Source organism: Lampetra fluviatilis, chromosome 11, assembly GCF_964198595.1.
Source record: "Lampetra fluviatilis chromosome 11, kcLamFluv1.1, whole genome shotgun sequence".
Classification (NCBI taxonomy): domain Eukaryota; kingdom Metazoa; phylum Chordata; class Hyperoartia; order Petromyzontiformes; family Petromyzontidae; genus Lampetra; species Lampetra fluviatilis.
Window position 1 is genome coordinate 1,553,098 of NC_136285.1, and position 16,248 is coordinate 1,569,345.

General features: G+C 54.6%; 1 protein-coding gene and 1 non-coding gene across 4 annotated transcripts in view; both read right to left on the minus strand.

The window, feature by feature from the left end:
• The window catches only part of LOC144934716 (calcineurin-binding protein cabin-1-like), a 66,846-nt gene extending 53,345 nt beyond the window's left edge, over window positions 1-13,501 (minus strand). For all 3 annotated transcript variants that reach the window (XM_078860770.1, XM_078860771.1, XM_078860769.1), the window contains exons 1-9: window positions 13,415-13,501; window positions 12,854-12,943; window positions 9,125-9,238; window positions 8,448-8,588; window positions 7,432-7,612; window positions 5,623-5,752; window positions 4,264-4,416; window positions 1,797-2,712; window positions 513-708 (exon numbers count right to left, since the gene is read on the minus strand). In XM_078860770.1, the coding sequence (XP_078716896.1) occupies window positions 513-708; window positions 1,797-2,712; window positions 4,264-4,416; window positions 5,623-5,752; window positions 7,432-7,612; window positions 8,448-8,588; window positions 9,125-9,238; window positions 12,854-12,943; window positions 13,415-13,417 (1,924 nt within the window). In that variant the 5' untranslated portion in view covers window positions 13,418-13,501. The remainder of the gene's footprint in view (window positions 1-512; window positions 709-1,796; window positions 2,713-4,263; window positions 4,417-5,622; window positions 5,753-7,431; window positions 7,613-8,447; window positions 8,589-9,124; window positions 9,239-12,853; window positions 12,944-13,414) is intronic.
• On the minus strand, window positions 6,131-6,212 carry TRNAS-GCU (transfer RNA serine (anticodon GCU)). Its single transcript has one exon. It is a non-coding gene; the product is annotated as a tRNA-Ser (tRNA).
• Window positions 13,502-16,248: the final 2,747 nt, after the last annotated feature.

Below are 16,248 nucleotides of genomic sequence, written 5' to 3' on the forward strand. Positions count from 1 at the left end.
TGGAGAGGAGGCGAGACAGCGCATGGCCTTTTGACCTCACCGTAGTGGCTGATGGGTCATTCCATGTGAACTTGGCCAAACTCTCACCCCAACACTCAGATTTTTCTCACAACCTTGTGTAGCGGTATATATAAATCAGCCATACACGAGGCCATATTCAAGCTCGGTGATGAATACTAAGAGAAACACCGACCCCCTTTCACACCTCCGATTAGCGCAGTTGGCTACGTATGGTGCGAAAGAAGTTCAACGTACACACAGCAGTAGGGGGATGAGGGTATTGAGAATGCGGCCATAGCCCGCTGAACACGACCATACACATTTCTGAGCAAACATTACATAATTTCGCGCTCGTTCCTTCTAAAGTAGGTGAGAATTACCACTTTCAAGTTGCTTCTGCCTGTTCTGGATGTCATTGCCTTTCCATAGACACGTCACCACGATGAACGCGCTCTCGTGGAGCCACGCTAACGGCGTTCCCGTGGAGTGCCGCACGCACTGCCGTGGCGCACCTTTGAAGGACGGCTGCGTTGAGGCGCCGCTGCTGGTGTGTGCGGCGGCGGTGGCGGCGGCAGCGGCGGCAAGGTGAGCGGAGCGCGCGTGAGCCGTGATTGCGTACGTGTGCCCCCCGGCCGGGACGGCAGCGATGCCCTGGCTGGGTGATGTGGCGCCGTGGTGGGGGCGTGGCTGGGACACCGAAGAGGAGCTCTGCGGGTGCACGGCACAGGAGTGGAGTCGCCGGGGTTCCCACTTCAGAATCGCCCGAGGCAGCTGCCACCATCATCATCATCTCGGTTTCTTGGTATACTAGGTCGAGGGTTCGAGCCCAACCCTGACGCTTGTATATATGAACCTCATAGCGGTACCCCGGGGTACCATAGTACCCCGGCTCTCGCATAATATCCGTGATGCAGTCACTTTTAGTCTGTTGATGGTTGGCGATGCGGCAATCAACTCATCTTGAAGAGCTGTACACGATGCACCACTACGGTGCGTACGAGCATTCAGGGTTTCAGCGCAATCGTCCTCGCTGCGTTTCAACATCGCGGAGTGGCACTGATTTCGTATTGATTGGTACCCCAGTCGCGGAGTTAAGTACACCCCTGGAAAAAATAGTGTCCCCAGAAAGAAAATATTTAATTGCCTCGGTCATTTTGTATTATTTGGTAACCCGGGGTACCACCATAAGGATCATATGGAGTGTACGTCTCTCTCTCCCCGTGGTCGCGTGGATTTTTCTCCGGGTTCTCCGGTTTTTCCCTCCACATTTAGAATCGACATGTGTATACAGTATTTTGCTGATAGAAATTTCCACATAAGCTACTTCGTTGAGCTATCATTTGTGGCCAGGTCGCTTCTGAAAAAGAGCTATGTAGCCGAGTAGGCCTTACCTGGCAAAATATTGTTTGGTTGTATAGTTTAGTAAAACACAGGGCAAAGTGTGCCAGTTACCTTCTGCCCAATTTGTCAAACATCCCAACGTGCAAATGCTACGATACTCACAGCTATGCCTCCAAATTAACACATGTCCCACAGTCAGTCCAACACAGCCTACACGCACAGGATCAGTTGTGCCCCTCACTCACCGTACTGCGCAGCCCACAGCTGCCCACAGTCGACGATCCCTCACAAGGTGGACTCGTGTGGCCAAGACGCGGTATGAGGCGGCCGTCACGATTACGTGACGAGGGTGGTGCGCACCTCGCTCAGGGAGACGCCCCCTCCCCACCCCCCCATGAGTGCCCGTGAGAGCGGCGTGCGCCGAGTTTGCGCGTCGGGGCCGGTGCGGCTTCTACCTGCGGCGTGGCGGCGACGGCCTCTGTGGACGACACGTCGCTGCTGCCCACGTCATTGTCGTCGCCCGCCGAACTCAATCTCATGGGAACCACGGGTTCCGTGGGTCCCGTGGGCTCCGTAGGCCCTGTGGATCCCGTGGGCTCCGTAGGCCCTGTGGATCCCGTGGGCTCCGTGGGCCCTGTGGATCCCATGGTCCCTATGGTCCCTATGAGCCCAGCGGGTCCCGTGGGTCCCGCAGTCCCTGCGACCCCAGTAGACCCCGTGGGTTCCGTGGTTCCCATGGGCCCGGCGGTCTCCATGGGCTCAATGGACCCGGTCGGTCCCATGGATCCCATGGGCCCCGTGATCCCTGTGGGCCCAGAGGACTCCGTGGGTCCCATGGTTCCCATGGACCCTATGGGTGCCATGGTCTCTGTGAGCCCAGCAGTCCACGTGAGCCCAGCGGGCCCCGTGGCCCCCATTGTTTCCGTGGCCCCCATGGGCCCCGTGGTCCATGCCAGGCCCCACTCGGCCACAACTGTGTCCAGGACAAGCTCAGAGTCGCTGGATGGGTGCCCAGGGGGTGGCGCCACCAACGCCGCTACTGCTGCCCCCACAACCGCCGCCACCGGGGACTCGGCCCGGTGCGAACCCTGGGCTTGGCTCGCTGCGCCGGCGTCCTGAGGTGTGGGCACAGGCATGGCCTGGACGACCCCGGCGAGAGGAGCGTCGGGAGAAACGGTAGCGGGGGAGGAGGCGGCGGTAGTGGCGGAGGAGGTGGAGTTGGAGGAGGATGTTCCCTTGGGTGCTGTCGCGAGCAGCTCCTTGCTGACATAGGCCGAGAGGTCGACGTGGAGGCCCAGGCTGGGACACGGCAGCTCCTGTACCGTGAAGTCCTTGAACGTCTCCAGGAGGCAAACGCCCAGACTCTTCCAGCTGCAGGAAACATGGGGCCACTCGTGTCAACTTTACGATAAGACCGCTCACTCACGTCGCCGCTCTTCAACGAAGCGCGGAGCAGCAGGATAGGCGCTGCTGTGAGGGCAGCGAGTGCCGAGTTAAGAGGACGCGCGGTGTTGCTCCTTTCATGCAAGCCGTAACCATCAACCGTATTAATTTTAAATGTAATATCACCTCCAATCAAGGGGGCATCAAAACATTGTACACTAAAATTTGAGGCTGGCGGGCATTCACTGCTCGTTGCACAGGTTTGCGGGTCGAATCCAGCAGACCGCCCTGGTTATTACTGCGAGTGTACGAACCGTACAAATATGTGCTATCCACTTCATGGCGGATGGTAAAGACCACGCAACACCATTTGAAAAGAGGAGGCCATTGTGTTTCGTCATGCCAACTTTGAATCAACTGCAATGTTCTCAATTGGGATTACACTTGGCTATTGTCACCGAACGCTACTTAAACACGAGAACACACCACTCCTCAGTTGTATGTATAGTATGTTAATAGGTGTGGGAGGACAACAAACTAAACACAAAAAGCAGTTATGAAGAAACGATGTTTTACGTCTGAAGAAGTAACCACTGGCAGGACACCCCTAGATACATCAACCAGTCACAGTCATAGCCATGGTGGAGTGGTGGGGGGACTCTGTCTCTGCTAGCCGGGTATGGCAGTATTGTAAGTGGGTTTATTTCCATCGGTATACCACCTTACATGCGTAAGTTTTCTCTGAGCACTCCGATTTACCCCCACGTATATAAACACTCACTCATGGGGCCAAACATTCCATTGCAGGGTGCCGTTTTTTTTTGCCTTACCACTCTCGTCTGTGGTTTCCCGCGCCTCTGAATCATTCGCTCTCTTTCTGAGAGTGAATGTAGACTGTGCGGCGACGAGTTACGACGTTGTTGTGTGTGTGTACGTGTGGGCAGCGGTAGTGTTGCGGTTAGCACGCTGCGCTACGAACCTGGCGACCTGAGTTCGATTCCCACTCATTGCCAACACGATTATCTTAATCGATCCTGGGCCTCCCCTAGGTCGACTCAGCCTCAAATGAGTACCTGGTACGATGCATAAAAATCGCTAATGGGGAGACAAAGGCGGCCAGGCATAGTGTTGGCCACCCACCCCCTTGTGTGCCGTGCCAGCCTTTATAGGTGCTCGCTAACAGCACTTGCCCCATTAAGGCTATACGGGGGGATCTTTGTCCTTGTACGTGTGTACATGTGTGTGGGGAGCGGTGGCACAGTGATTAGCATGCTGCACTACAAACCAGCGACCTGAGTTCGATTTCAGTCACGGCCAACACGATTATCTGAACTGGTCGTGGGCCTCCCATAGTTCGACTCAGCCTCAAATAAATACCTGATGCAGTGTGTAAACATCACCACGAGGGAGACAAAAGCGGCCGGGTGAGGTGCTGGCCACCCACCACCTCATGTCCCCTTCCGGTCATCATAGGTGCTCGCTAACAGCCCTTGCCCCAACAGTCTGTTAAAGTCGAAACGAGGGATCTTTGTGACACACGTGAATTCACGCAGCGGGTACGCCAGGGTGGGCTCCTCCTCGGCCTCCTGAGGCTCCCAGAAGGTGCGGCGCTTCTCCCTCAGTTCCAATGCCTCGTCAACAAACGCCTTGGCCTCCTCCTCGCTCACTCGCGCCGAGTGTATGCGGGGGTCACTACACACGCACAAACGCACAATCGCACACCATCACACAGCGCACGCAATGACAAGCACACAGCACAGGCATTATCACACATAGCTCACACGATAAAAAAAATAATACACGGCGCACACAGACAGCGCCAACAATCACATGGTACAGATAATTATCATACGGTACTGATAATCACACATCCACCCACATCAAACCACACCAACTCGGGCTGTCGAGCAGCGACTACGATTAATTCCACGTCTCATCGACCCATGTTTCCTGATCTCTAAGAACAAACGGACCTCTCCTGGACTAACTTCGTAGGCCTCACGCAAGGCATTGTTGTTAAGCAGGCAGTGGTGGCGAAGCAGGGAGGTGGGAACCGGCAATGAGCATGTTGAGCCGAGTCACGCTGTACGCCGCGGGGCGGTTCACAAGGCTCGGCGGTAGGGCATTCACTGCTCGTTGCTCAGATATGCGGTTCGAATCCAGCGGGCCATCCAGGTGTACAAACTGTATAAATACGTGCAGTCCGCTTCATGGCGGACGTTAAAGACCTCGCGACATCATTGGAAAAAGAGTAGGCCATTGTGTTTCGTCACGGTCCACATTTGCCAAATTCGAATCGACTGCAAATTACTCAATTGGGATCACACAAAGCAAACACAGCTCCCTACTACTGGCAGCCTGGCCTCTTGAGTTCTCACCTGGTGACACAAGTATAAATTCGAAACTCAACTTGTCACCACCGGTTAATTGGGATTACACGTAGCGACGTCGCCCTCTACTGTGAAACCACTGCAGACTGCTTCCGTGAAACCCAGCGGCGCCTTCCTTCGCGATAGCCTCGCACAAGAAGAATGACGCAAATACGAAATGTCCTAAAATTATTATCGTGAGCGCGTTCCGAAGTCCAGCTGGGTGCTGTTCGAGGAACAAGGAGGATAAATGTCCCCTCTTGCAATGAGGTCCGAGACACGGACACTCGGCTCCAGAGGCAGAACTGAGCCTCAGCTGCCAAAAGATGCGATACAGCGGTAGGGGAAGAAGAGGGGACCGAGCGACTGTGAGCGCACAGCGTGGTTTACCAGCCCACGACTTGCATCCTGGTACTCGCTCGCCACGTTACGGCGCTGCTAAGCCGTGGTGTATATACACACACACACCTGTGTATATACACACACATGCAGGTGTGCGAGCTGGAGCACACACAGCAGGGTGCATTACCACTTGGAGAACATAGAGAAGGAGTCATATTTGAGGCTTGGCTGCTCTTGGAAGATCTTTGCCATCAGCACAAGCCCCTTGCCATAGCCGGGGTCCTTCTGTAGCGCTTGGTAGATGTAGTACAGGCAACCTGAATGTGTGTGTGTTACAAAATGAAAAAAATAATCCGTAAAAACAAAGTTTTTCACTATAAATCCTTTATATGCGTGGCGGCTAGAGTCCTCTCGTCCTCTGGCTTGAGATGGCTGTCACCTATGGGTCAGATGATTGCCTGCCACCATTAAGCAATTGGTAATTTCATATAATTTTTTTTTCTTCCTAAAAAGTGTAAAATTTAGGAATTTCTTTTCACGAAAATTAATTGTCACGCACAACGAGTCTGTGTGCAAAATGTCAGCTCGATTGGATCACGGGAAGTGGGTAAAAAAAACGACCGAAAGATTTGCACGGTTGTAAGCGCGCAAGCAAGCAAGTGAACTTAATATAAAGGATTTAAAAAAGAAAATCGCGACAAAGGTGGGATTCGAACCCACGCGTGCAGAGCACAATGGATTAGCAGTCCATCGCTTTAACCATTCGGCCACCTCGTCTCACTCACTCACACACGCAAGCACATACAACCAGAACCAGGATGAAGACTTGCACGCACATACATACAAACAGACCCCCCCCCCCCCACACACACACAGTCATACCATTATTTTTTCCTAAAAAGTGTAAAATTTAGGAAAAAATGTTTCACTAAAATAAATTGTCACGCACAACGAGTCTGTGGAAAATGTCAGCTCGATTGGATCACGGGAAGTGGGTTAAAAAACGACCAAAAGATTTGCACGGTCGTAAGCGCGCAAGCAAGCAAGCAAGTGAACTTAATATAAAGGATTTAAAAATAGAAATATGACACTGTAGACCAGTGATGTATGTACGTTGGACATATGTCGCATCGTACATAGCCAACCGTGCTAATTGGAGGCGAGGGGCAACCCAGACAAGTCCGTGGGCAACGAGAGCGGTCCCCCACACCTCGGTGGGCCACAAGCTTGACATCGTGCTTTCGCACTAACCATGACCCAACGCATCACCCTACAGACACACTGAGACCAGGCCACCACGAGGGGCTCCACGGGACGCATGCAGCCAGCGGGCCTCAGGTTGCCCATCGCTGCGGTAGACCATCAGCCGATTGGCCTTCTGAACCAATGATTTTGCAGCATGATTTTTCTTTAAGCAACCAAACCCTCGGCGCTGTTTCTACTTATCAGGTCTCATCAGCAGAGTATAGCCTCTTATACAACAATCGCTCCTGCGTTGTTGGCACCATTGTGAACAATGTATTCTGTGCAGTCTAGGAATATCGTGGGTGGTAATGAGTGAAACTTCGGAGCAGAATGTGCTACTGAAACGGAATGTTTCTGTGAGTGGAATCTGCCATTACGCTTCCAGCACTGCATGTGCAGGAGGCTGTGAGGTGTGCGTGTAGTCCACGTACTGGAGTGGCGAGTGCTGGTGCGGTGAGTTGGTGCGGTGGGTTCTGGTTCAGTGTGCATGCTGGTGCAATGAGTGCTGGTGCGGCACGAGTGCTGGTGCAGTTTACATGCTGGTGCAGTGAGTGGCGGTGCGGTGCATGTGCTGGTGCAATGTGCGTTCTAAAGCAGTGAGTGCTGGTACACGCGTTTTGGTGTGGTGCACGCGCTAGTGCGGTGTACAGTCTGGCACAGTGAGTGGCGGTGCTAGCGCAGTTAGCGGCGGTTCGGGTGCAGTGAGTGGTGGTGCTGGTGCGGTGCGCGCTGGTGCGTTGCGGCCACTCACAGCCGTAGTCTCCGAGTGCGTACAGCACGGTGATGAGGCGGTCGAGGCAGGGCCAGTGCGCGGGGCTGCAGCGCAGGCCCTCCTCGAAGGCGTGCCGTGCCAACGGCATCCGCAGCAGCCGCACCGCCACACTGCCCATCCTGAACCACAACGTCACGTCCGAGGCGTCTAGTAGCACGGCCTGAACAAGGTGACAGCACGGAGTGAACACGGCAACAAAGCGGCCTGAACACGGCGACAGCACAGGCTGAACTCGGCACAACAGCCAACTAAATTTCTTCATTTGTGTGGTGGATGTCTTCCCTGGGTGCTTTCCCTCTGACCGCCACTCAGTAATAATTAAAAAACAGAAATCCCCCTTATAGGCTGAACAGACTGTTGGGGCAAGTGCTGTTAGGGAGCACCTATTAAAGCCGGCACAGCACATAATGGGATGGGTGGCCAGCGCCATACTCGGCCGCCTTTGTCTCCCTAGTGGCGATGTTTATGCACTGCACGGGGTCCTCATTCGAGGACCGATTTAAATATTTGCCACTGCAATTGGTCGTGAGCGGGAATCTAATTTGAGTCGCCGCGTTTATAATGCAGCGCACTAACCTTTTATTCACACAGACACACAGCTCATCGCCCCTTATAGAGACGTGTTCTACCCAAGCCCTCTTACGCTTCTTAACAGTCAAAACAATGCATTAAACCTGTATGTTCTCTAATCCACGCACTCCTCTTTCTGTCTCTCATTGTAATCCCCTGCATGCATCTGTCCGTGCTTCTTCGTACATTTTTGAGCTTTTGTTCCATGCTCTGTCAGCGTCCATGTTTCTGATCTACGAGTCATCGCGGGTACTACGCATGGATTCAAAACTTTCCTCCTCGCACACTGGAATTTTGCTTTTCACAATCAAGTTCCGTTTTCGGCGAAAAATTAAGTGAGAGTATCCAAGGCTGGTTTGTGCGAGCGCACAGGTATCGCAAACGGTCTTCGTGTGCATGTACTGTGCGTTGTGCAGGAGTCGCACCTCCAGGTAGTAATCCAGAGCGGTCTGCAGGTTCCCCGACTGGGCCGAGAGGCTCGCCAGGTTCTTGTACGCGGAATACTTGAGCATGAACCCGGTGCCTTTGAGCACCCCTTCCTGCTGCTCATCGTCGTTGGGAACCGCCTGCACAAAACAGCGAGCAACAACGAGCAGTTCACCACAAGCACACCGTTCCACATTCTCCCGAGGTTGTATAATACTCACCGTGTGCTACTGTGGATGTAGATGAAAACATCAATAGACATGGGGGGGATGGAGGGGGGGGGTGTCTCGTTAGGCAAAATCAAATATCGTAGCTTCTTAGTCCGTCAGCCGATGGTGCCTTTCGGACCAACATTTCCAGAGGCAAGCCATGGACCATGGGCCAACTTTGACTCTCCGAGTCCAAACCATGAATGCATACCCAGGATTCTCGGCAGTGCCGGCCCGGTGCTCTGACACTTTAAAACACCAAAGCGATTTTTCCAGCTCAAGTGAGCATTGAGGCATTGGTGCCCATCTCCTGTTTACAGACCTGCTGAGCCAGTGGTGTAAAGTCCGCATGATGGGCCAAGGCACACCTCCCCGACCAGGAGTTGAAACTCGCAACCTTTACGATGGCGAGCCGCTCGCTCCACCCTCACCTCAACTCCCCTTGCGCGGCAGCCGCCCCGCATTACCTCTTTCAGCAGAGGGGTGCGGAGGAGCTTGTGATAAACTTCCGTGGCTTCCGCGACTCGGTCGTGCTTCTGAAGTTCCAGAGCTTTGTTGTAAACTGCAAACGCTTCTGCCTCCTGCAAAGAGGAACACTCAGGTGACGTTTGCGCACACACACACACAACCTCGGTCAATTCCAGACTCACTGTGCTGTGTTCAAGCATCACACTGCAGGTCACAATAACACACTCATTCACTCATTCCCCCATTAATTCATTCACTCGCACACTCAGCCACTCACTCATGGTGGAATAAGTAAATTGTGAGTGTAACGTCTTAATCCGTCAAGGCGCACACTAGTAATATGTTTGCTGTGTGCGGTGTGTATGCTGTGTGGATGTGGTGTATACATTGTGTTTTGTGTGTGTATTTAGTCTGTGTATGGAGTGGGTATGCTGTGTATAGTGTATGTGCTCTATGTTGTATGTGGTGTGTGCATATGCTGCTTTAGTGTGTTTTTGTCCTTCCCCCGCACCTCCGCCAAGCACGTTGGCAAAATCAATTCAATATACAAACATATATGCTGTGCATAACAGAGATTTTTTTGGTTAGATCGCGTAAATATATAAATTTGTCGTTAAAACCCGCCACCACCCGACACAGCCAACTAGTAAGGGTTGTCACGTAAACAGAGTATTCCTACGAGGTCATCTTCAGGAAAGGTGCACGGCAAGGTAAAGCGAATGCCTTGTCGTGCCTTCCGCCAGGCGCCAGGTGTGCCTGTACAGAGGGCGCCAGTCGCTGTAGGCCTGCGGTTGTGGGTACGCCTCAATTGGTGGCAACTGCTAGACCGCGGCAAGGTAAGGTAAAAACGAGCCTACCTTTACCCTACCTTTTACCTTACCACGATACAATCACTCTACCCTTACCTTTTACCCTTTAGCAAGGTCAGGTAACAGGTAAAAGTTCAAAAGCAACAAGCCTATCTTTACCCTACCTTTTACCCTTACCCCGTACAAATTACCCAATTACTGGGATACTACACATGAAAAAGATTTCCACCCTGACGCCGACGTCCCGACCTCGCTGCCTGGGGCGAGCCCGTTGTGCTTGAGGTGAGCTTTCCACCCCGACGTGAGGAAAACCACTTGCGGAGTGTACACACTGCCGCTTTCCTTGCTGCACATGGGGATCACCCTGCATCCAATCGTGCGTGTGCTCCCACGGGAACGCACGCCGCTACCTCTTTCGATTGCTGTTAGCAGCGACCCCGAAAATGCCGTTGCTGGCATCCTCGACCTCATCCTCTACCTCAAGAACATGGTCCGTCTCCAACTGGTCTGACATCAATGATTCCAATTTTAAATGGAGGCCACAGACTGCGCCACAGAGCTTTTAGCGAGCAGTTAACAGGGTATTTACCGGGTAATACTTCGCGCTACCTTTACCCTACCAGGTAATTCTTCCACGCTACCTTTACCCTACCTTTTGCTTTACCCCTTGGCATGGTCGACACCTTTACCCTTTACCTTTACCCTTTTACCCGGTAAAAAGGGTAAATTACCTTACCTTGCCGAGGCCTAGCAACTGCCGCGGCGGCTCCATCCGATAGTGGGCTGTTACCTGGGGATTACGGTCCCGGTTGCTGATGGAAGATGCCTCGCTATTGGGAATGCGACGCCGCGTCACGCCGGTCGATCACATTGCCACACCAGCGAGGTCCCCGGCCATAGCTCTTCATGATGGCCTCCTCATGCGGTTGATTTGCTAAGGTATTGTGTGGTGGTGCCTATGGTCCTCCGAGGGAAGCTTGCCCATGAAATTCATGAGAAGGTGATGCACCTGGGAGCTCGAAAGATGTTGCTAACAATTAAACGTAACTATTACTGGCCGGGTATAGAGGAGGATGTGGAGCTTCTCGTCAAGGGTTGTCATGATTGCGCTCGCCGTAAGCAGCCGACCCGGCACGATCGACCCCCACTGCAATCTATCACGGTATCACGTGTCAAGGAACTGGTGGCACGTGATATCCTGGGGCCATTTCCAGTTTCGCAAAGGAGCCACAAATATATTTTAAGGGAGACCACGTGAGGGACACGTGGTCGTCGTGGGGAGCCAGGGTAAGGATCGGCTGGAAGAGGTCTCTCTCCTCGTCGCGGGGCGATGTTGGCTGATCCCCCGCCCCAGGCAGACGGGTGAGAGAACCTAGGGGAGGCCGAAGAGATCCCAACGTATATAGTATCCCCGAGGGAGCCTAGGGGTAGTCGAAGTAGTCCCGACGTATAGTTATCCCAGGTCCAAGTGAAGGATGGAGAATAGAGTGCACCTACACTGGTGTGAGTGTAGGAGGCAGTGTGAGAACATGTATTAATAAACGGTTACCAGCGCTTATGGGATTCTTTGTCTCCGCGTGGTTGGACTGCACTACATATGTGCTAAGTGTATGTTGTGTGTATGGTGTGTGCTGTGTCTAATATGTGCTGTGTGTAGTGTATGTGCTGTGTGTATGCTGTGAACGGTGCATGCTGTGTATGGTGCATGCTGTGTGTATGCTCTGTAGCATATATGCTGCATATATTGTGTATGCTCTAAGTGCTGTGTATAGGGTGTGTAGTGTGTATGTTGTGTATGTAGCATGTGTGCTGTGTGAGCTGTAGTGTGTATGCTGTTTTGTGTGCAGTATGGTGCATACTGTATGGCGTGTGCTGTATGGTGAGTGCTATATGGTTCGTATGCTGTGTGTGCTGCATTGTTAGTATGCTGTGTGTGCTGCATTGTTAGTATGCTGTGTGTGCTGTATGTTTAGTATGCTGTGTGAATGTGCTGTATAGTTAGTCTGCTGTGTGTATGTGTTGTATGGTTAGTATGATGTGTGTGTGTGATGTATGGTTACTGTGCTGTGTGTGCTGTATGGTTAATATGCTGTATGTGTGCTGCATGGTGCTGTGTGCTGTGTGTGTGTAGTGTGAGATGTATGGTCTGTATGGCCGTGAGTGTGTGCTGCATGGTGTGTGTGTGTTGTGTGTGCGCTATATGGTCTGTATGCTGTGTGTGTGCTGTGGGTGCTGCATGATGTGTGTGCTGCATGGTTCGTATGCTGTGTGTGCTATGTGTCTGTGCTGTGTGTGCTGCATGGTGTGTGTGTGCTGCATGGTGTGTGTGTATGTGTGCTGCATGCTGTGTGTGTGTGCATTGTGTGCTGCATGGTGTGTGTGTGTGCTGCATGGTGTGTGTGTGTGCTGCATGGTGTGTGTGTGCTGCATGGTGCTGCATGGTGTGTGTGCTACATGGTGTGTGTGTGTGCTGTGCGTTTGTGTGCTGCATGCTGTGTGTGTGCTGCATGGTGCTGCATGGTGTGTGTGTGCTGCATGCTGTGTGTGTGCTGCATGCTGTGTGTGTGCTGCATGCTGTGTGTGTGCTGCATGCTGTGTGTGTGCTGCATGCTGTGTGTGTGCTGCATGCTGTGTGTTTGCTGCATGCTGTGTGTGTGCTGCATGCTGTGTGTGTGCTGCATGCTGTGTGTGTGCTGCATGCCGTGTGTGTGCTGCATGCTGTGTGTGTGCTGCATGCTGTGTGTGTGCTGCATGCTGTGTGTGTGCTGCATGCTGTGTGTGTGCTGCATGCTGTGTGTGTGCTGCATGCTGTGTGTGTGCTGCATGCTGTGTGTGTGCTGCATGCTGTGTGTGTGCTGCATGCTGTGTGTGTGCTGCATGCTGTGTGTGTGCTGCATGCTGTGTGTGTGCTGGGGTCACCTGCGCCTCCTTGGTTCTCGAGTTGGCGCCCTCGAAGGCGCCGCGCTCCCCGCTCGGCGCGGCCGCCTCGTTCAGCGCTGCGATGCGAATCTGGGGGCACAGGCGGCGAGGGTCTCCCCATTGTTTCCCACTGTCCCCGTGTCTCCCCATTGTCTCCCACTGTCCCCGTGTCTCCCCATTGTCTCCCACTGTCCCCGTGTCTCCCCATTGTCTCCCACTATCCCCGTGTCTCACCATTGTCTCCCACTGTCCCCGTGTCTCCCCATTGTCTCCCACTGTCCCCGTGTCTCCCCATGGTCTCCCACTGTCCCCGTGTCTCCCCATGGTCTCCCACTGTCCCCGTGTCTCCCCATTGTCTCACACTGTCACCGTGTCTCCCTATTGTCTCCCACTGTCCCCGTGTCTCCCCATTGTCTCCCACTGTCCCCGTGTCTCCCCATGGTCTCCCACTGTCCCCGTGTCTCCCCATTGTCTCCCACTGTCCCCGTGTCTCCCCATTGTCTCCCACTGTCCCCGTGTCCCCCGTGTCCCTGGGTCTCTGTGTTCCCCCCCGTGTCTCACCATGTCGATGGATGAACTCGCCCGCGTATCCTTCCACCGGCGTCTTCTCGCCGCGGCCTCTCACCCCGAGACCCCCTGGTATCCCCTCTCACCCCGGGACCCCCTCTCACCCCGAGACCCCCTCTCACCCCGAGACCCCCTCTCACCCCGGGACCCCCTTCGCTGTCTCCCCGACCCCCGTTGCGTGCGACCGCAGCGCGTGGTCGAGTCTAGGCGGCGCGGGGGCGGGGTAGGCCGGGGACCGCGTTCTGAATCTCCACCTCGGCGCGCTCCAGTGGCGCGGACGGAGGCCGCGTTCGGAGTCTCCACTCCTCGGAACGGTATCTTTTGGTGCCGCTCGCGCGCCACCGCGAGGGCGCGCCGCGCGCTGCACCCACGAGGTCAGCGACTCTCAGCTGGACTGGGACTTCCGGCCGTGTTGGCAGCATTGGCAGCAGACCCGTATGGCCCCTCATGCGTCCACGGGTTATTCGCCATTCATCCTCATGTACGGCAGGGATCACGATCCCCCAATCAACGTTCAGCCGCGCGTACCACTGACTAAAACTACATCCAATATTTCAGATTCGGCTCGCTTTAACATCCAGAAGCTGTCCGAGGCACCGGAAGCTTCGAGGATTACTTATAATTCACGTCTACAAGCTAGGTGTACTTCTCGTCATGTTTAGAGTGCGGGTGACGAGGCATGGCTCTACTGCCCTCAAGTTCTGGTGGGGACGTCGCCGAAATTGCTCCGGCCTTGGCGGGGGCCTGTCGTGATTGTCCGCGTCGTCCGACCGCAATGCGTACAAATTCGCTGTGGCCGCCGGTGCTGGTTCGTCCACCCGTCGCGCCTCAAGCCCTTCATTGTGCCGCAAAATCCCATCTTACCTCCACAATTGCAGGGCCGAGTGTGTGACGTGTCCGACGAGCCGGGGTGTGCACCTGCTGGGGTGGACCCTCAGCGGAAGTCTGTGCCTCCACCCACAGATGCCGCGCAACTAATGCCGCTTCAGCCACCGCCGTCTTCTACGTCCCCGGCTCCGGCCGCCGGGAGCTCGTCTGCCCCGTTGGATGCTCCTTCTGCAGAACCGGCTGATCTACCGTGCGGGCCAGCCCCCCCCCCCCCCCCCCCCCCCGGCTCCTCCGGGGCGAGTGGGCCCACCTCCACCGGGGGTGCGGCCACGAGGACTCGGTCCAAAACTCTTCGCTTCTCATGACCCCCTCCAGTCAAACTGTGGGGGTCGACGTCCACCTCCCCGCTCCCCGTGAGTGGGCGGGGAGCGATGTCCACCCCCTCCACTCCCCCCTCCTCCTCTTCAGCCGCCTCTCACCACGCCCCCGCCGATTGGGTGGTCGGCCCCCCCCACGCCAGCGCCCTCTCTGAGGGACATCGCTACTCGGCTGGCTCACCACCGCCCGGGGTTATCTCCCCCACGCACACGTACCCCACCACACAAAAACGAACGTGGAGGCGTGCATGCGCACACCCCTGCAGGCGCGTATTTCCCTCACAAAGGCTGGTGCTGATCAAAACGGCAGTATGAATATGCGCGTGCACCCTCCGGGGGTTAAACCCTAATCCGCTTGCACACACAGGCTAATGCTAAAGGACTGTATGAATATGCACGCGCCCCCCCCCCCCCCCCGAGTGGTTAAGCCTTAATCCGCCATTTCAACAAAGGCTAATGCTAAAGGAAAAGGAACGGCGCCGGTAGGACAATGGGTGCACGCCTCACCGTTAATGCTATTTTTACTGTGTAGATACGCTGTGTACACCGCGCACGAGTGCCAGCGAGCGGGTGTATCGCACCCCGCCCCCTCCCTACTCACGCGGCGCTGCAGGCTCACGTTTTCCACACGCACGCACGTATACACGCGTAACGGCGGCCGTATATGTTGTAATACACGCGCGCCTCACACGTGCTCAAATCACCAAACCCGCGCCAAAACTCTGCAGCTCCACGCTTGCTCTCTCACGCACCCCGATCCTGTCGCGTAGACGCACCACATACAAATCACAGACACCACGCCGAGGTTCTACCCACACACACAAAAATCACACTACACTGATATTCTAAAACTAAATTTTATTAATGGCGCCAATACACACTGCCTGGAGGAGGAATATTTCGCGAGGGGAGTCTAGCGTAATTTTGCCTATGAGCCCAGTCACTCAAGCGATCTACCACGTACCTCATAGCTGTACTCCCGGCGTCGCATGGACACTGTGAGAGTCGGAGGGAGAGGGACGAGCGAAAACCTAACCTATCACTGCCTCGTAGCAGCACTCGCTGGCATCACACGGATACTGCGAGTGGCTCTCGGAGGCAGGACGGCAGGGAGTCGGTCTGGACGGCCCAGAGGTTATAGACAACTAACCCAATCGTCCCGGGGCTCCCACCTTTATACTCTTGCTGCCGCCCCGCCCACCCATTGCTCTCCCGTGCCCAGTTATTCGAGCCTTCAGTTTTTTTCATTATTTTCGCTCTTTACCCATTGTTCCTTGCTCAGGGTGCCTTGCTCAGGGTGCCTAATATTCCACCCTCAGTCCTCCCCCCAATGTTGCGTGTAACTCATTGCGGTTGGCCCAGGGAACCTTTTCTTTTTGCGCCCATACAATTTTAAGCCAATTTAGGGGCACCATAATGTCACTTGTCCTGTGGGGGTCGGCCAATCTCCTGGCACCGGGAAACCATGGGACTCTCCCCCTAGAGGCCCTACGGATTAAAACGCGATGTGCCAGGCAACCCCCCGCCAGGGCACTACGTGGGTGCGCTGCGTGCGAGTGTGTGTTTAGTGCGGGGGGTGGAAGGGAGTCGCGGTGCTTTTGGAGTTGCTCCACGGTCATGGCA